Here is a 21099-nt window from a genome sequence, read left to right as displayed (position 1 = left end):
TGCCTGAACCTATTACTGGACTGGCTAAAGGAAATATACATATTCATTCATAACGCAGTTCTGTTTGGGAAATCTCATTCTATTGCCAGCTGACTACAGCCCAGCTAAAAAAAAAAAATACATTTAGATAGTAGCCCCTGTTTAGTAGGGCTACATTCTCATAGATTTCAATGGGGTTCAGATTTGACATCCAAATTCTGGTGAAGTACCCCAAATCGAAACTGGGTACATTTTGGCTGATTGCCAATTATAACTATGGTGAATATTATCAATGGATGCCAGAAATTTGCAGTGCGGTGATTGTTCTTTTACTTACCAGATCACAGCTACCACACATATTGCCCCCCCTGTGCTAGGCTGGGAGTGTTTGATGGATCTCATCTTTGGTTCTAACCCTTATTACCTCCTACAAATACTTAAAGTAGAAGGGAGGGTTGAAAGGTGAATAAAGGTAACCAATCAGATTTCAGGTTTTTAGAACAAAGAAAAAACACAGAAAGATCGCAGATTGTATATTGCTTCTATAGATATTTTATTTCAGATGGTTTATGTTACTATCTATTGTTATATAAGATTATAAAATGACCTGGACTGATATGTTACCATTTAGAAAAAAAAATCAAATGATTTAGAATCCTGTTTACAATATTAATGTGTTTTAGTTAAGTTATGAGGACCTTGACTCTTTGATTATTTGATCCTCACTAATAATTGTCATTGTCAACCTTTATGATTAATGGGGATGACAATTAAATCATCATTAACACTATAATTCAGAACCAGCAGTTGGGGCATCCTAACAACAAAGTGTATACGATGAGCTCATTCACTTTCACTGAAATTTGGGCTGGACAAGAACTTCCCCTTTGATCTCTAAGTATAGAGATAGCCAATTAATGACATTCCCATTGTGTTGGCCAGAGATGACTTTCTGGATGTCTTCTGGAGTCAGGGCATAATCCCACATGTGGACGTCATTTATTTCACCAACCAGTGACTGCTTATCATCAAACTTTCCACCAAAAGAGTCTTGTTCCTGTCCCAGAACGATGCTGGTCTCAGCTGCGATAGAAGACCCTTTCATGGAGACTCTTCTGGGGTAGAGTTTCCCGTTGACCCAAAGTTGGACCAGTCCAGTGTTGGAGTCCCAGGTCACACAGATGTGTCTCCAGTCCAAAGACTCAGAGTCTGTCTTAAAACTAGCGAGTTCTTGGTTGATATATACAGAACAAGTGTTTGGAGGCTGTAGGTAGATCACAAAGGCGTTGTCCTTCTCAAGAGTAGCGAGAGAGAAGAGAGTATAGGGGCTGGAAAGGTCGGTAAAATAACGTAGACAGACGCTGACTTCCTGCAATGGTCTTATAATTGTAGGTCTTAGAATGACATGATCTGTGTCAGTTTCTTTGGGGAAGACGAAGACTTTACTCTCCAAGTCTAGGGAAGAAAACAGATGAAGATCATTACTGATACATATCAAAGCTTTAGATCCTAAACAAAAAATGTTATAAATTATTTATAGATGCCTGTGGGCAGGTTGCCTACAATGTGTTAGTTAGGCAGTTGGCTGGTCCAAGCTGGGGAAGGGGTTAATAATTTGTGCCTGTGTTTCCAATTTATTTTGGACCCAGTCTCCCTGCCCTGTGATTGATATATGGGGGAAGGCCGAGTTCCATAGCTTTGGCCTGGTCAAGAAGATGCTTTGACTGCCGTGGAGCTCCCAAGGTGGACTGCTGTGTACTGAAGTCCATCGGAAGTCAACGAGAAACCCAAAGAACAACCAAACTTTGTAAAACACTAGCTTTTGGCTATCACCTTGTTGAGGTATGCCTGGGTAGCCTAGCAGAGATAGACAGGGGATGTGGCATTGAACTGTTCATGTGGACTGTGTCGCAAAATCACTAGTAAGGTTAAATCATCTGTTCTAAGTCTGGTCTGAAGTCACTTTAACCACTTGCCTACCAGGCACGAACACCCCCTTCCTGACCAAGCCATTTTTCAGCTTTCACCGCTGTCGCATTTTGAATAACAATTGCACGGTCACGCAACAATGTACCCAAATAGATTTTTTATTATTTTTTCCCCACGAATAGAGCTTTTTTGGGGGGTATTTGATCACCTCTGCGGTTTTTATTCCTTGCACTATAAACAAAAGAAGAGGGACAAGTTTGAAAAAACGCAATATTTTTTACTTTTTGCTATAATAAATATCCAAATTTTTTTAACCAATTTTTTTTCTCAGTTTAGGCACAGTGGGTCACATCTCTACTGACTGTCTACAATGGGCAATGTAATAGCTACTCTTCTGGTCTCCTGGAACGTTAGGGGAGTCAATGACTCACTGAAATGCACCAGGCATCTGGAAGTTTTACCCTGCTATTATAGGTCTCCAGGCGACACACCTGACATGAGATGCTGCCAACTGTGTATACTACCCCTGGGTTGGTAAGGTGTACCACTCCACATCGTCTGACTCGCTTTTCCTGCAATGTTGCAATTTGCTACCTTCTACTGACCACCTATACCCAATGGGGTTAGTCCACTGTGGTCTGGTTTGCACAGTGGGTCACATCTCTACTGACTTTCTACAATGGGCAATGTAATAGCTACTCCTCTGGTCTCCTGGACCGTTAGGGGAGTCAATGACTCACTGAAATGCACCAGCCATCTGGAAGTTTTACCCTGCTATTATAGGTCTCCAGGCGACACACCTGACATGAGACGCTGCCAACTGTGTACACTACCCCTGGGTTGGTAAGGTGTACCACTCCACTTACTCTGCTTATTCTCACGGGTGAGTGTTTTGGTGCACAAAGCCCTGGCATACGAGGAACTGGACTCAAAGGTGGACTCTCTATGCCGCTTTGCTTTTTTATATTGTAAACTGTACACCTTAACGCTAATTTTGGCTTGTTTATATTCCTCCTCCATTCTCCAGGGAAATCTTGCAAATATTACTAGCGTATCTGGTCAACAAACCTGATCTACCTGTTCTGATTATGGGAGACTTTAGTTGTCGTCTTGATCCCCAACTAGATAGGCATCCTCCAATTTCTATAGTTTTTCAGGGAAGGGGCACCACCCTTAGTTGTCTCCTGGCAGAGGTTGGATGGCTGGACATCTGTCGTCTTTGAAACCCTAATACTAAACAGTTCTCCTGCTTTTCTAAGGTGCACGTATTGCTCTCACGCGTAGACCTCTGCTTGGGCATGACCCACATACCCAACTATATGAGTAATGCGGTGTACTTCCCCTGGGGGGTATCAGATCACTCTCCCTTAACATTATGGTTGAACACCAGGCCCCCATCCACTATGTGCAGGTCTCCATGGAAACTGAACACCTTCTGGCTTCAGCTGCTTCCACTCCATGAACACATAACCCAGCAAATTGACTAATTTTTCAATACACAGGCACAGTGTGTTGATATCCCTTTAAGGTGGGGAACTTTTAAGGCATGTCTTAGCCCTTGTACACACGGCCGGAGATTCCGACAACCAAATCCGTCGGATTCTGTCCGTCGGATTTTGTCCGAAACTGTTGCATACACACGGTCGGACAAAGTTGTTGGAAAATCTTACGTTATGACGTTATTTTGTTACGACGGGACTACGTTCACGCTAGTAGCCAATAGCTTTGGTGTAGGAATTTGATCTGAGCATGCGTGGCACTTTGTCCAATCGGAATTCTCTACACATGATCGGAGTATGTCCGATGGGAGCATTTTGTCGGAAAATTTTACCAACAAGTTGGGAAACTTGGTCCGTCGGATACTCTGACGGAAACAGTCCAATGTAGACCACACACAGTCGGAATATCCGACAAAACGGTCCGATCGGACACATTCCGTCGGAATCTCCGACTGTGTGTACAAGGGCTTAGAGGCACCTTCATAGCCTAAATTAATGCTGTTAAACATAACTCATCCATTCTCATTTAGCAGGTGGAAGGCCAGGTTCGACAGTTGGAGCTGTCATATGTGTTGGACCCATTTGATTCCACGAGGGAGGCAATGGATATTGGCCCAGGATTCTCTGGACCATTTGAGATCCTCCGCTGTCGAATGAAAATATTTTTTCAAGAAAATGGTGTTTTATAATGAGGGGGAGAAAACAGGCCCGCCTGTTGGTAAAAATTGCCAGGTCACAGCAGTCCTCCCCAGATATTGGAGCCATCCGCTCCTCCACTGGACGGGTAGTGAGTGACCCGTTTCAAATTGTCATGGAAACGTTCATCATTTTACTCAGACCTATATGGTTCCCAAGATAACTATTCCTCTGAGTTGCTGACAAACTACCTTTTGATTTTCTTATGCCCACCTTATCTTCTGAGGCCCATCTAGAAATTGATGCCCCGCTTACTCTTGATTCGTTTCAGAAGGTGGATTGTTCCTTCCCCATATGCAAAGCCCCTGGGGATGATGGTATTGCTGTGGAGGTCTATACCCCCTATAAGGAGACAATCCTGCTCAGGCTGCTGGAGGTTTTCAACTCCTCAGTTGAGGTAGACTGTTTCAATGTCTAGGGCTAATTTTATACTGTTGCCATATTAATTGAGTCCCTGGCCATTTTAGTGCGTAATAGCCCACATATCACTGGGTTTCAGTATGGTGAATTGCATGAAAAGATCATGCTATACTCTGGTGATATGTTGCTTTTTCTAGGAGACACTTCCTTATCATTGACCAGTGTTATAACCATAATTTTGGCGTTTGGGCGTTTCTCGGGTCTTACTATTAATTGGGCTAATGCCCCGTACACACAAGCGGAATTTCCATCACAAAAATCTCGGATGGTTTTTCCAATGGAATTCTGCTCAAGCTTGGCTTGCATACACACGGTCACACAAAAGTTCTCAGTACTTTCGACTGTCGAGAACGCAGTGACGTACAACATTACGACGAGCCGAGAAAATTAAGTTCAGTGCTTCCGAGCATGCGTCAAATTGTTTCCGAGCATGCGTAGGAATTTTGCACATCGGAGTTGGTACAGACAGTCGGAATTTCCAATCTGAACTTTTTCCGACCGAAAAATTTAGAGCCTGCTCTCAATCTTTTGCTGGCAGAAAGAAAAGTCCGATGGAGCGTACACACAGTCGCATTTTCCGACCAAAAGCTCACATTGGTCTTTTGCTGGCGGCATTTCCGATCGTGTGTATGAGGCATAAGTCGGCACTAATGCTGTTAGACAACACACCTGGACAGGCAGCGTCTATCCCCTGCTCCACCCCCTTAGTGACTTCTTTCAGATACCTGGGTATCCAAATCTCCCCTGTTATCACAGAATATTGCCGCCTTAATGTGCAACCTCTGCTGGCCCGGTTTAGAGATAAAACAAATAGTTGGGACAACCTCAAAATGTCTCTGGCAGGAAAAACAAATTTAATTAAAATTATACTTATTCCTCAATTTCTATATGTCCTTCATAATTCCCCCCCGTGGTGGTCCCTTAAAAAACCTTTTTGGGTGATTAATTCCCTTTTCCAGTTGCTACTTTGGGGTGGCCGCCTCCCCCCCACCCCCTCCAGAGTCAGACAGGAACAGCTGCAATTTTCTAAAGCCCCGTACACACGAGCGGACTTTCCGACATCCAAAGTCTGACGGACTGACTCCGTCGGACTATTCGATCGTGTGTGGGCTGCAACGGACTTTAGCAAAGCTAAAGTCTGACAGACTTTAGAAATGAAGCATGCTTCAAATTTTCCCGACGGAACTCCGCCAGACCCGGTCCCTTCGAATAATTCGCTCGTGTGTGTGCTAGTCCGACGGACTAAAAACTGACGCTAGGGCAGCTATTGGCTATGAACTTCCTTATTCTAGTCCGCTCGTACATCATCACGTTCGACTCCGTCGGAGTTTGGAGTGATTGTGTGTGGCCAAGTCCGTTCGGTCGAAAAGTCCGCCAGAACTCCGGCGGAACTACGGCGGAACTCCGGCGGAACTCCTTTGGAGGTCTGTCAGACTTAATCCCTCTCGTGTGTACGCGGCATAAGAATGGCGGAGGCCTTGCCCTCCCAAATCCTTGGATTTATTATACAGCTGCTCAACTCCAATACCTCATAGGCTCCATGTCCCTGAGAGTTCTTCTGCCCGTCTCTTGCTTGTTGGCACTGGTGCAGGCTCCATCCTGGAGGGATTGGAGGACCAGGTTTTTCAGAAATCCAATAAGCATAAGCCTACCTAAAAGAAGGACGCTGCTTGTAATGCCGCGTACACACGATCAGATTGTCCGGCGACTTAGACCGCCGAAACGCATTTCACCGGACAATTCGATTGTGCGTGGGCTTCAGCGAACTTTCTCAGCGTAAAGTCCAGTGGACTTAGAAAGTATTTTTGCAGTCCAATCTTTGGGTTTCAGCAGACAATACGTTCCTGAGTATGCTAGTCCGTCGGCCTAAGAATGACACATGCTCAGAAGCAAGTACGAAAAGGAAGCTATTAGTTATTGGCTATTGAACTTCCTTTTTCTAGTCCTGTCGTACGCGCTGTACGTCATCACGCTAGCAAACGCCGGACTTTCTGTGTGTCCATGTGTGGCCAAGTCTGTTCGGTAGAAAGCCCGCCGGACTATCCACCGGATTGTTTGCCAGACTAAGTACACCGGACAATTCGATCGTGTGTACGCGGCATGAGTGTTACCATAAGTATGTATAACATTCTCTTTTTTGGGAATGTCACTTTTCAGAGGTTTATTGTTTTTTAATATATATATTTTTTCCCTTTTTGCCCGTCCTCCTTTAATAGGAGTAGTTATTATGGTATAACCATTTGGATCTGGCTGCCGAGGTCTTGTAGATGGTGGCATGAATTCCCTGTTCTTTTATTGAAATATACTGGCCCCCTAGCCTGCTGTCGCCTTCATGGGTCTTCTTGAATTGACATGTGTCTGTGCATCAGACTTTTTACTGTAACTTTGTATATTTTTATACTTCAAGCTTTTTATGTTTTGTTTGTATTTTAATACAATATACCTCCTCTCGGGGGATCAGAAAGGACGTTTTTTTCCCCTGCTGTAGCAAATTGGATCATGCTATGCTGGGATATTTTTGCCTTCCCCTGGATCTACTTTGAGTATAGGATTGTGTATATGGGATTGTATTTTATTTTTTTATTTATTTTTTTATTTTTATCTTTTTATTGGTTGAACTACATGGTCTTTTTTCAACCAGACTAACTATATAACTATGTGTAGCGCTATTACCTTTGAGGGCCGCTGGATTTAAAAAGGTTCCCCTTGTGTGTGCTGCCGGGAGGGAGGCATTCCGGCCTGGCAGCCAACCAACCAGCATTTGTAACAGACACTCTCAGTCAGAAAATAGCCCATGGGATTGTTGTTTTTATATTTATGGGTCACCACAGGTAGTCAATGATAATTTTTTTTCTGGGTGTTAAATGTTCTATAGTAGGATGTGGTACGCAGAAAGGTGGCTATTGCTTATGGATTCAAAAGTTGGTATTGGTATAGTTAAGGAGGTCACAACTGTTTCTCCTAAGAAGTTGTACCTTCATGGACTTTATATCATAACCAGATAAGTTGTTGTCAACAAATAGGAGCAACTGGGGAGAGTAGTAAGGGAAGAAAACGTGGCAGTGGCATCTTGGTGTGTAGGCAGGAGGATGGGAAGGGGAAAGAAGGGAAAGGGGTATCAGAGAAGAATGAGAGAGAGCAGGGGTCACTTTTTACTTACCATTTTATTTAGCGACAGGAGCTTTGACCGGCGTTTAGAGAGCTTTAACAAAGCGTGTCCGAAGCCTTGTTTTGAAGCAAGTGTAAGCTAGCCCTTATGCCCCTGAACACACGAGCGGATTTTCCGTCGGAAAAAACTTGAATGGTTTTAACGACGGAATTCCCCTCAAGCTTGGCTTGCATACACACGGCGGTCACACAAAGGTTTTCTGAACTTTCGACCGTCAAGAACGCGGTGACGTACAACACTACGATGAGCCGAGAAAATGAAGTTCAATGCTTCCGAGTATGCATTGAATTGTTTCCGAGCATGCGTAGGAATTTTGCAGACGATCAGAAATTCCGATCGGAACTTTTTCCGACCGAAAAATTGAGAACCTGCTCTCAATCTTTTACTGGAGGGAATTCGGACAGTAAAAGTCCGATGGAGCATATACACGGTCGGAATTTCCAACCAAAAGCTCACATCGGACTTTTGCTGGCATAATTTCCGACCCTGTGTACGGGGCTTTACTGTCTTTGAACGGGCATGGGACCCCTGGGGCTGCTTTGATGCCTCTTTGTAGAATAAATGTGGGATTTATTTTCCCTTGAAATTTGTTTTACCCAAGACGTGACTGAATACATTTTGGCCTAAATGTATAACTAAAATTGAATTTATTGGATTTTTTTATAACAAAAATTAGAAAATATCTTTTTTTTTTTAATTTTATTTACTGTATATTGCAAAAAAGTTCAATCCCAGAGGTGATCAAATACCAATAAAAGAAAGCTCTATTTGTGGTTAAAAAAAGGACGCAAATTTTGTTTGTGTACAACATTGCAGGTCCACGCAATTACCAGTTAAAGCAGCGCAGTGCCAAATTGAAAAAAGTGCTCAGGTCATTAAGGTGGCAAATTCTTCCAGTCCTTAAGTGGTTAATCCATTAACTTCATACATTGAGGACCCTGTCTCTTTAAGTGATCTTCAGACTGCCCAAGAGAAGTTTCTCTTACGTGGTGCAGTCTCTTTAACAGCAAAACGCCACATTAATTGCATCAATTGTATTTCCACTGCTCCTCTCACCCCACAGTCTCTACATACAGAATATCACAGTCCTCCTATAGCAAGGGGCGTGATCCCTCCCGGGACCTCTGGAAACTAGATGAGCCCTGTGCCTGGCTGCTTTGAACCCCTATAACCAGAAGAGGGGATAGAAACAAACAGATGCCCCACTTTCACTGATCCTTGTTTCTAAGGCACTGGTTACTCTCAGTATAGCTTGCTGGGGTACCTGCTCTTCACCAGCCTAAGGAATGCCAGCAGCCAGTCCTGACTGTGGTGCAGGAACAGTCAGCGGTGGCCACCATAACCACACATTCAGCCAGAGCACTCCAACACTTCATCTCCATCGCTTCACACGACTTCCTCCCTCTGGCAAGCCACAGCACTGCAGTATTTATGTGGTGCCTGCCCCATCAAGCTCTCAGCTTGGGATGGACCAGGGCTCTCACAATACTGCTAGGCAGTGACTCTCTTCCCTATCAGTCAATCCCTGGGGAAAACCTGTAGATTTCTACCCAGGCTGCTGGGGGGACCCAGCAAATCCAGTCCAACATATATATATATATTTTTTATTTATTTATTCATAGTCTTTTTATTCTGAGTGAAGGTCCTGGGGAAGCCCTTGTGAGAAACGTGCGGACCTCCTGGGGAAGCCCTTGTGCGAAACGTGCTCACCTCCTGGGGAAGCCCTTGTGCAAAACGTGCTGACCTCTCTGGCCTATTGTATTTTGGGAATATACAATATGATGTAAAATGTCATGTTCAAGAGTTGTAACCATATATTGTGGATAAATCTCTGGATGTTTTAATGTTATGGACAGTTTATATATCATTTTGGTTTCATTAAAATCTTGTTGTAATCCTTGGTACCAGTAAACCTGTTCAATTTTTTGCTAGGTATTAAATCAGAATACCAACTGTCGCATTTGTGCAAAAGGGAGGGGAGACTTGTGTTATGTGAAATCAGCAATGTCATGTTTGAATGGGTGTTTTGCTCTATGCCAGTGATGGTGAACCTTGGCACCCCAGATGTTTTGGAACTACATTTCCTATGATGCTCATGCACTCTGCAGTGTAGTTAAGCATCATGGGAAATGTAGTTCCAAAACATCCGAGGTGCCAAGGTTCGCCATCACTTCTCTATGCCATGCCTTGTTATAACTTGTGTACCTCATTCAGTACAACAACTGCAAGTAAGAATTTTCTACTGGTGAAACAGGACAGAAATGACAAAAGAAAGAATGGATTGACATAGAAACACCATAGAGAAACATTTAGATTACTTCTGCGCTCCAGTGGGACATCATCTCACAACCAGGACATTCCAAAATTTTGAATGTAATTCTGTAGTGAAAGGTGGAGGATCTTGTTAATTAACAAGGTGTATATAGTAAGAGGATAGACTTACGTTGAGGTTCGGGCTTGATGAGAACTTCCCCTTTAATTTCATAACGTAAAGACTTCCAATTAATGACATTTCCATGGAGATCACCAGAGAGGACCTTCTGGATGTCTTCTTGAGTCAGGACATAATCCCACATGTGGACGTCACTTATCTCACCAACCAATGACTGAGAAGCATCAAACCCTCCACCAAAAGAACTCTGGTACTGTCCCAGAACAATACTGCTTTCAGCATCAATTAATAGGTGATTATATTGCCTCCTTTCCGAGGAGCGCTTTCCATTGAGCCATAAATAGACATCTGCATTGGTTGAGTCCCAGGTCACACAGATGTGCCTTCCATAATAGGGCTTCCAGTTTGGTGAAAAAGCATACACTGCATTATTTATATATACAATATAGGTGTACGGAGGCTGTAAGCAGATGTGAAAGGCATTAGCGTATTTTCGAGTAGCCATAGAGAACAAAGAATAGGGGCGTCGAAGGTCACTGTAGGAACGTAGACAGACGGTGGCTTTCTGCAATGGCTCTGTAATTGTAGGCCTTAGTATGACATGATCCGTGTTGGTTTCTTTGGGGAAGATGAAGACTTTACCCTCCAAGTCTAGGGAAGAAAAGAGACAAAACTCATTACTGATACTTATCAAAGCTTTGGATCCAGAGCAAAAAAAGTCTGAATTTATTTACGAATGCTAGAATCCAAAATGAAATAAAAATATAGATCCATTGATAAATCTCAGAAAGGTAATTATCTTCCTTTTTAAATTTGTATAAATATGTGGTTTGCAGCTCCTGAACCGTGTGTTTATGTGTTGCCACTCCTTTGGTGATGTAGTGGGTGGGGTCAATGCCCTTTTAATACCAACTATGGGTGGGATCTGGTAGTTCAGGTATGGGAACAGGTCACCCCTGACCAACACCATGTAGGTCTGTGGCCTGTGTAGCTGAGTGGAGGAGAGAGCCCTCTGCAGGGCTGGAATGCCTGGAGGAGTAGGTATGGACTCACAATTGTGAAGGGGAAGAACCTTGCTAACCCTGACCTTTGCCTAACACGTCTGTAGCTTGGTTATTATAGGTTTCAGGGCCTGGGACTGAGGGTGTCAGACAGGGCCATCTTTAATATTGATTGGACCCTGGACAAACATTTTCTTAGGGGCCCCCCCGCCCACCATGCAATTTCACTCTCCACCTTCTCTGAGACATACAATAAATAGCAGCTAGACCTAAAATCAGTTTACTGTATCAGATCAGGCAGCGATTGCGATTAGTTGCCAGAGGTTACAGCATATCATTACTGCTCACTGACTGGTTGCTAGAGGTTACAGCACTCCTTAAGGCTCACTGATTAGTTGCTAGAGGTTACAGCACATTTCTGCTTGTTGATTGGCTGCTAGAGATTACTGTACAGTAATACTGCTCACTGGTTGCGATAGGATACATCTTCTCCTCACTGCAGGGGGGCATGATATACATATGAATGCTGCCTTTATTTACATAGCAATGCTGTTGGCCTCAGCTATTTCCATATGCATGTGACTGCTATTTACATATGAATGCCAGTATTTACATGTAAACACAGGGTCTGCAGGTGAGTCATCTGTACACAACAATAGGGCAGAGCTGGGCAGCATTAGTAGCAGCACAGGACTAAAACTTCAAGGGACAAGGGAATGTAAACTGGGATAGTTGGCAAGTATGAGGCAGCTATGTTGGGCCCACAACAATGACAGTGCCCTGGGCAGCTGCCCATTTTGCCCTGCCTTAAAGATGGCCCTGGTGTCAGGGTTAGGGTTGCCACCTGTACGGGAATGACCCGGACAGTCCGGGTTTTGACAGCTGTGCCCGGGTTTGTGCTCTCCCGACACCCGGACACATTAGAAATGCAGTAGCTCCGCTCTCTAGACCAGTCCCAGGCTCCAGTGAGATCACCACCCCCGTGTATCAGTGTATGAACAGATTTCCTCTCCCGCCAGCAGAGTGACTCTCCCGCCCTCCCCCCTCTCCAGAAGAAGAATAAATCCCCGCAGTGTATATTTCGGGCAGCTGCAGAACTCCTCTCTCTCGTCTTCTACAGCCAGCAGCACGGCACCCGCACGGCCCCCTTCTTCCCCGTTCCAGTGGCCAATGTCCTGCAACAGCCGCCCGGGTCACACACTGCACTGTCTGTGACTCTGTGCCTGCGCTCTCTACCCCACCGGCCAGCGCCGATGCCAGTCATAGACAGTGCAGGGAACTGTCTGGTCTCCTAGCAACCTGGGACGCGATGAGAGAGAGCATGGTTATAGACTCCGCCCCCACTTCGCATACACATCTTTACAGCAGCTCCTGAAAGGTAAGGGGGGGGGGGGGTTTCTTGCTCTGTGGGTGGTGGAGGTAAGCACTGTATGATAGGATTTTAGAGCTAACAGGGTCTGGAGGGGGGGCGCGTTACCCAGGGAAGGTCTGTAATGCTCAGTGGCTCAAAATCTTTGCCCTCTGTGCCCTCAAACACTGTCCCTCTCCATGTCACTCTGCCTGCCCTCTCCCTGTCCCCCTCCCTGCCCCCTCCCTGTCGCTCTGCCTGTCCCCCTCCATGTCACTCTGCCTGCCCCCCTCCATGTCACTCTGCCTGCCCCCCTCCATGTCACTCTGCCTGCCCCCCTCCATGTCACTCTGCCTGCCCCCCTCCATGTCACTCTGCCTGCCCCCCTCCATGTCCCCTCCCTGCCCCCTCCATGTCACTCTGCCTGCCCTCTCCCTGTCCCCCTCCCTGCCCTCTCCATGTCACTCTGCCTGACCCCTCCATGTCACTCTGCCTGACCCCTCCATGTCACTTTGCCTGACCCCTCCATGTCACTCTGCCTGCCCTCTCCCTGCCCCCCCATGTCACTCTGCCTGCCCTCTCCCTGTCCCCCCCCTGCCCTCTCCCTGTCGCTCTGCCTGCCCCCCTCCATGTCGCTCTGCCTGCCCCCCTCCATGTCGCTCTGCCTGCCCCCCTCCATGTCGCTCTGCCTGCCCCCCTCCATGTCGCTCTGCCTGCCCCCCTCCATGTCGCTCTGCCTGCCCCCCTCCATGTCACTTTGCCTGCCCTCTCCATGTCACTCTGCCTGCCCTCTCCCTGCCCCCTCCATGTCACTCTGCCTGCCCTCTCCCTGTCCCCCTCCCTGCCCTCTCCATGTCACTCTGCCTGCCCTCTCCATGTCACTCTGCCTGCCCTCTCCATGTCACTCTGCCTGCCCTCTCCATGTCACTCTGCCTGCCCCCTCCCTGTCACTCTGCCTGCCCCCCTCCCTGTCACTCTGCCTGCCCCCCTCCCTGTCACTCTGCCTGCCCCCCTCCCTGTCACTCTGCCTGCCCCCCTCCATGTCACTCTGCCTGCCCCCCTCCATGTCACTCTGCCTGCCCCCCTCCATGTCACTCTGCCTGCCCCCCTCCATGTCACTCTGCCTGCCCCCCTCCATGTCCCCTCCATGTCACTCTGCCTGCCCTCTCCCTGTCCCCCTCCCTGCCCTCTCCATGTCACTCTGCCTGCCCTCTCCATGTCACTCTGCCTGCCCTCTCCATGTCCCCCTCCCTGCCCCCTCCATGTCACACTGCCTGCCCTCTCCCTGTCGCTCTGCCTGCCCCCCTCCATGTCACTCTGCCTGCCCCCCTCCATGTCACTCTGCCTGCCCCCCTCCATGTCACTCTGCCTGCCCTCTCCCTGTCCCCTCCCTGCCCCCTCCATGTCACTCTGCCTGCCCTCTCCCTGCCCTCTCCATGTCACTCTGCCTGCCCTCTCCATGTCACTCTGCCTGCCCTCTCCATGTCACTCTGCCTGCCCCCTCCATGTCACTCTGCCTGCCCTCTCCCTGTCCCCCTCACTGCCCCCTCCATGTCACACTGCCTGCCCCCTCCCTGTCGCTCTGCCTGTCCCCCTCCCTGTCGCTCTGCCTGTCCCCCTCCCTGTCGCTCTGCCTGTCCCCCTCCCTGTCGCTCTGCCTGCCCCCCTCCATGTCACTCTGCCTGCTCCCCTCCATGTCACTCTGCCTGCCCCCCTCCATGTCACTCTGCCTGCCCCCCTCCATGTCCCCTCCCTGCCCCCTCCATGTCACTCTGCCTGCCCTCTCCATGTCACTTTGCCTGCCCCCTCCATGTCACTCTGCCTGCCCCCCTCCATGTCACTCTGCCTGCCCCCCTCCATGTCCCCTCCCTGCCCCCTCCATGTCACTCTGCCTGCCCTCTCCATGTCACTCTGCCTGCCCTCTCCCTGTCCCCCTCACTGCCCCCTCCATGTCACACTGCCTGTCCCCCTCCCTGTCGCTCTGCCTGTCCCCCTCCCTGTCGCTCTGCCTGTCCCCCTCCCTGTCGCTCTGCCTGCCCCCCTCCATGTCGCTCTGCCTGCCCCCCTCCATGTCGCTCTGCCTGCCCCCCTCCATGTCACTCTGCCTGCTCCCCTCCATGTCACTCTGCCTGCCCCCCTCCATGTCACTCTGCCTGCCCCCCTCCATGTCCCCTCCCTGCCCCCTCCATGTCACTCTGCCTGCCCTCTCCATGTCACTCTGCCTGCCCTCTCCCTGTCCCCCTCACTGCCCCCTCCATGTCACTCTGCCTGCCCTCTCCCTGTCCCCCTCACTGCCCCCTCCATGTCACACTGCCTGCCCCCTCCCTGTTGCTCTGCCTGTCCCCCTCCCTGTCGCTCTGCCTGTCCCCCTCCCTGTCGCTCTGCCTGTCCCCCTCCCTGTCGCTCTGCCTGTCCCCCTCCCTGTCGCTCTGCCTGCCCCCCTCCCTGTCGCTCTGCCTGCCCCCCTCCATGTCGCTCTGCCTGCTCCCCTCCATGTCACTCTGCCTGCCCCCCTCCATGTCACTCTGCCTGCCCCCCTCCATGTCCCCTCCCTGCCCCCTCCATGTCACTCTGCCTGCCCTCTCCATGTCACTTTGCCTGCCCCCTCCATGTCACTCTGCCTGCCTCCCTCCATGTCACTCTGCCTGCCCCCCTCCATGTCACTCTGCCTGCCCCCCTCCATGTCCCCTCCATGTCACTCTGCCTGCCCTCTCCATGTCACTCTGCCTGCCCTCTCCCTGTCCCCCTCACTGCCCCCTCCATGTCACACTGCCTGCCCCCTCCATGTCGCTCTGCCTGTCCCCCTCCACCCTGTCACTCTGCTAGCTTATATATATATATATATATATATATATATATATATATATATATATATATATATATAAAATCATACACCCATGTGTGTTGGCTTTGATTTGGGGTGTCTGAACCGCTTCACAAGCATTAGACCGTTGATAAACATGGAACAGTGCAGAGAAATAGAAGGTAAGTGCTTAAGCCCAGGGGTTAAACAGTCCTGTTCCTTCCCCTGGCCGCCAGCGGATTCCACAGAATATACTGGAATGGCTGAACAGCCTTATGGCTCATTTGCATATGTGGTGCCCTCTGAAGAGCAATCCACATTTGTATTGTTCTTCAGATGGCATTTGGCAGGCAGGGAGGAGGCATTATATCACCTCTTCGCCACCTGTTTAAACCCCACAGCATCGCCCCGCAATTTAATACATTGCACACGGAAGCGGGAAGTCACCAATGCACTTGAATGGTCCTCATTTGGCAGGCAATACTGCTCACTGATCCCAACAGTGCAGACATGTTTTGCCGCGCTTTGATGCAAAACATTTTGGCTGTGGCAGCCGGCGGGTATACATCCCCCTCTGCTGCCTTTTCAGCTTAAGGGGAATGGTTGGTAGCAGTTAAAACACAGCTCAACCTCAAAATTTTACCCCCAACCACAAGTGTAAACGGAGTCATAAAGCACTCTGAAGAGTGATCCATAGCGGATCGTGTTTTGAAGGTATTTGACAGGTGGTGAAGAAGAGTTATGTTGCCTCCTCATCACCTGTTTTAAATCCCTAAAAACCCCCTAAAACCCCCTAAAACCCCTAAAAACCCCTAAAAACCCCCTGCCACTGTGCTGTAGCCATGTGCATTGCACACAGTTATAGCGCAGCCCCATTCAGGTGAATGGGTTGAGTTAAGCAAGCGCAGGGCCGTGCACCACTAAAATGTTCGGGTTTGGCTTGAAGAAAAGGTGGCAACCCTAGTCAGGGTCCACATCTGAACCTGGCAGCTCTGCAATTTCTGGCTGTAGCTCTTCTTGCTGTTCCACCTGAGATGCTAGACAGCTCTCTGATCCCTAGGACAACATTGCCATGTATATTGTTCCTGATGAACCTTGAACTCTTTGCTCCTCTCATGGACTTCCTATTAAAGCCATGTCTCTGCACTTTCTGTTTCCCAGAATATTGTGCTGTCTCCTTGCTCTTTTGCATACCTGCAGCTTTCCTTATCTTTGCTACAATTTGTTACTTGACTATGCTTTCACCTGATCCCAACCTGGAACCACTTGTTACTGACCTTTGGCTTGTTTACCTGACTACACTTCTGCTTGATCCCTTCCTCTTATATCTGTTTCTGGATATATTATATTATATATTGTAATATTTGGGGGTTATTTTAGCTTAAAGGTAGAGCTTACCAGTGAGCTGAGTCCACGCCAGATATGCCGTTTTAAGGGCTTGTAGGCCCACTTTTATTAAAGAAAGAAAAGTCCAATAACAAAATAGTTGCCCACACAGGGGTTTCAGCTTTCCACAGCAATAATGTACGTAGAACCAAAAATACCAAGCCACCCGGCTCTCTTTAGCAGCACTGCTGCTCAGACTTCAGCTGCAGCCCTCTTGGCTCTTTAACAGAGTTCCTGTACACCCAGTACCTCAGCACTCTTTACTAGCTTCTTGTTTTCAGCCCACAAGCTTGGACCCTCTGTCTGCTCTGACAGACCGACCTGTGCAGACATGCACACTTCTTCTCCCTTACACGCCTGGACTCCTCGGGAGGGTGGAGCCCAGAACCCTGGTGTTGGCTTTGTTTTAAGCCCAAGACCCACCTGTGCAATCATCCAGCCAGACTGCTGGCTGGTCCCAAAACCCGGTCCCAGGATTGGAGATTCCGTCCCACCCATAACACTATGGAATCTCCGGGCTCCAGGTCCCAAACTGGATTCTTGAAAACAATGAGGAAACTGAAAAGCCAGTTTCCTCACAAACAAAGAACTTTCCTGGAGCCCCTCAACCTGCCTGGTTGAGAACCCTGCATCCTTCCGCTGGTGGGGTACCATACTACCACATACCCCCCCCCTTTGTTTCGACCCAGAGGGCGGAACACCCAAGTTACTTTTGGTACCTCTGTGCCAGATACCATTTACAGAAGTACCCTCCTGTCCAACCTCGCTTCTCCTAACGGGGAACTCCACCCAATGCCTCCTTTGGTGTCTCCCTCTAAGCCTTACTGTCACTCTGCTATGAGCTTTGATGCGACCTTCCCAACTTTTCTTCCGAGTGAATTTCCATAAGCACTTCCTCTCCTGAAATCTTAATGGGTTCCCGTTGGTCTTCCTACCAACCCTTCTGCCTCCACGCTTCAGGTTCCCAGGTTTCCCCAAAACTCTCTCAGCAGTACTGTTCTGAGACTGTAGGGGGCCTATTTCTATACTGTTTAGAACGGAAACCCACCTCTTATTTCTGGTACCTGACTCAGCAGTCACTAATTGATTACCAGGTTTACCTGTACCTTTGGGCACCACATTATCATGTACCATTAACACATTATTTGGTTCATCATTGACAGACATATTCAAACCAACATTAGACCTCTCAATGTTGCACATGTCACCAATGCCTTTTTTTTCAAAATTTGCTAGGGCAGAGTCTACAGAGGGCACACATACCAGAGGGCCGCCATCACCCACAGGAACCTCACAGGACGCCACCTCCCCTGGGTTCACCCACTCTGCAGGCAGCTGTCCTACCACTTGACCCGTTCTGATGCCATCTGTATTTTTATCCACGCTCCTTGCCCATTCCCCTGTCCCGGGGACCTTATTAGGTTTGTCACCTAAACCAACCATTGGACTGGGGATCCCAGTCTCTTTAACCACCTTTGTTTGAGCCCTAGTCAGGATCTCTGCTGCTTTCAGGTCCACACATGGCCCTTCCACCTCATGTGGTTTTTCTACTGGTACAGTATACACGCCCTTCACCAACTGACCAGTACCACACTGGACCATAGCAGCAGAAATGCTTCCCATCTGGCTGTTAGGAGGTGTAACCACAGGCAATTTAGGCTTATTTTCAACTTCTCCAAAGTCTGTCTCAAATATTTCTTCTGCACGTAGTCCAGCAGCATACGTAGCAGCAACTTTTAACAAAAGTAGCAAATTTAGGAATAAACCATTCCTGTCCTGTTTTGCTGTGCTCTGTACAGCCTGCCATACAGTGCTCCACCTAGTGGTACTGCGCAGTACCAGCCCATCAGACTGTGGAGGAGACACACTATTATAGATTGGCTGTACATCCCAAAGTTCAAGCATCTCTTTTAATGCTTTGGTTAATAACCAGGCCCTTGACTCCAGACCCAAGTCCTTCCTGGGAATTTTCATGACACTGGGGATGCAGAGAGACTCACTTGCTGAGACTTGAAAAGTTGCAATGGTTAACGGAACCTCCTCCCGGCTGGAGGTAAACACAGCCTGGTGCTCCGCCAGAGCGCTGCCAATTGCTGGACTCATACCCAACTTCTCAGGCTCAGCATCAGTGAACTGCTCCAGAACATTACCAGTGACGTCACGTTGACACTCCATGCCAACCTCAGTTTTGTGGGTCACGGACAATGTCTCTGCTGTGCCCTTATTTGGTTCATCCTGCTCACCAGGGTTAACTCCTGCCGCAGCCACCGCGCCCTCAGGTACAGGCTGTTCTGCAGCCCCTCCTGCTGGCCCAGCAGAAACCATGTCCACCTTATTTTTGTGCATAAAAGCCTCATCTATCAGGGAGATAAGATTTTTGCTCCAACTATCCCAATCTGTTGTATGTGAGCTCCCTTCTGCGGTACTCCTCAGCACCGATCCTTCTGCCCAAGGAGACACATAAGAACAGACTGGCTCAGCTGCAGACTCATAACACCAGTCATTGTAAATCATGTCAGACTGTGGTAGCACAGGTTGCAATACACCATATACCTGCACATTTTTAGTACTAGCAGCTTGCACTAACACATTACCATTACACAGTACAGTTCCAGTCTGTCCCACCAGAGTGACATCGCAGTTGTCCAGGGCAACCTCTGACTCCAACACATGAAGTTCCCTGGAGATTCCTGTGGACAACTGTGCTGTCTTACCACCAGTTGCTACAGGCAACGGCCCATTTTTGATAACCCCAGGTTCTTTCAGAGCAAAAGTTTTCCCAACAGCAGCAAACATTTCATTAACATTAACACTTATAGCATTATTCGCATTAGTAGGCTGTCCTAGCCCATGGTCAACTTGAGCCTGATAGTCATTAAACACAACACTTTTAGTCATCAACACAGGTTCTATTTGGATTTTAACCCTTGCATTCCCACTATATAGGGAAAAGTCATTCTCAAGTGCACATTCAGTGGCCCCACTAACTGGGGTCACTCTCACATCATCATGGACAGTCTCGTAACCAGTCCTTTTACACATGAAATCAGCAGTTCCAGCCATCATTTCATTAAAGACAGTCTTACCCACCGCAGTAGTTGGGGTCACCATCTTCATTTGAGTACGTCGTCTTATGCACCAGTCCTCTGCTGCACTTTTACTGGCCAACTCCTCCTGGTGGCCATGGGATGAAACTACAGCAGGCATCTCCCACCGTTTAGCACCCCCTGCAGGCACAACAGGAAACTTCTTGTTGCTAGGGGTGACTGCAAACATATTTTCACCGGAATCTGAGCCTACAGACAAAACTTTCTCAGCAACATTATCTCCAGCCGTATTCCACAACCTAGGGCAAGAAAACATGCCATGCCCCAGCTGGCCACATTCCAGGCATGGTACTGGACGATTTTTTCCCAAAGCGATTCTCTCCTGGTGATTCCCAGCTGGCCGGAATGCACAGGCCTCTTTGTGGGGACGCTGAACCAAACCTCTACTGCAGCTCCTTTCAGGCATAAATTTCACTCCGGTTGCCATGGGAGACCGCACTCTCCCAGCAGAACTTTGCTGGCTCCCTCCAACATGAAAAATTGGCTCCTCCTTAAGCTGCTTTCCAGGATCCTTATTAGACATAGCCCATGGTACAGAGACAGCCCGACTGGCTTCCTCTGCGTTGCTATGGGCAACCACTCTCATCCTCAGCCTTTGATCAGCCTCTCTCCTTGCATATCGCATGGGCTTCTCTCTGCTGGATCCCATCTCATGCTGTGACACATTCACATCTTTCACAATAGCTGTTGTTTTAACTGCAGCAGCTTTGCCAGGGGCAACAACAGCCCTCTTCCAGTTATGGACATCCAGTGGCTTTCCCCTTGCACTGAGGGTTGGCTTCCTTTCCTCTGTAGCTTGGTTCAGTGCTGCTAAATGCCGCTTGCACCAATCCACTGCAGATTCAAATGCTGGTGAACTCTCCATAACAGCAATCATTGCACCAGTGTTGCTAGGGACAACCCCAGCCCTTTTTCTCCTTGATAAACTCTGATCAGGTATGTATGGGGCTCGTTCAGGCGGTAACATCCCCTCCAACCACAGAGCTCTGTCTCTCATTTCAGCAAACCTGGCTTCTTTTAAGAGCTTTGACCGCCCCATACTTAGAGACTCCAGAACAACTTTAAACAGTCCAGGAAAATGAAAGTGTCTCTTTTAAAGCAAGTTGCTTTTCTCTTCATGCAAGCTTTCCTCACCTGCACATTGCACACACTGATTGTGCTGTCTCATGCACACAAACACAGTTCATAGCAAGAGGAAAAAAAAATTTGACTTTTTATTCACAGGTACACCACCTGCAACATGCAATGCCTTTTGCCTGGCTGCACTTCCACACACAGCCAATAGTTCCTGACTTGAACTTACTGTAGAGCAAGGACCCGGATTCCACCGTCTTATGCCCGCATTCGAACACCACTTGTAATATTTGGGG

At 48.2% G+C, this 21099-nt stretch overlaps 1 protein-coding gene across 2 annotated transcripts in view; it reads right to left on the bottom strand.

Moving 5' to 3' along the window:
- Positions 1-508: 508 nt before the first annotated feature.
- Positions 509-21099, bottom strand: part of LOC143962147 (C-reactive protein-like) — a 43139-nt gene continuing 22548 nt past the window's right edge. For both annotated transcript variants that reach the window (XM_077471478.1, XM_077471479.1), the window contains exons 3-4: positions 10136-10735; positions 509-1434 (exon numbers count right to left, since the gene is read on the bottom strand). In XM_077471478.1, the coding sequence (XP_077327604.1) occupies positions 833-1434; positions 10136-10735 (1202 nt within the window). In that variant the 3' untranslated portion in view covers positions 509-832. The remainder of the gene's footprint in view (positions 1435-10135; positions 10736-21099) is intronic.

Source organism: Lithobates pipiens, unplaced genomic scaffold (assembly GCF_037356315.1).
Source record: "Lithobates pipiens isolate NorthernLeopardFrog02 unplaced genomic scaffold, aLitPip1_a1.2 Scaffold_8, whole genome shotgun sequence".
Classification (NCBI taxonomy): domain Eukaryota; kingdom Metazoa; phylum Chordata; class Amphibia; order Anura; family Ranidae; genus Lithobates; species Lithobates pipiens.
The sequence above is the reverse complement of the archived record's forward strand: the minus strand, read 5'-3'. Positions and strand labels throughout refer to the sequence as shown.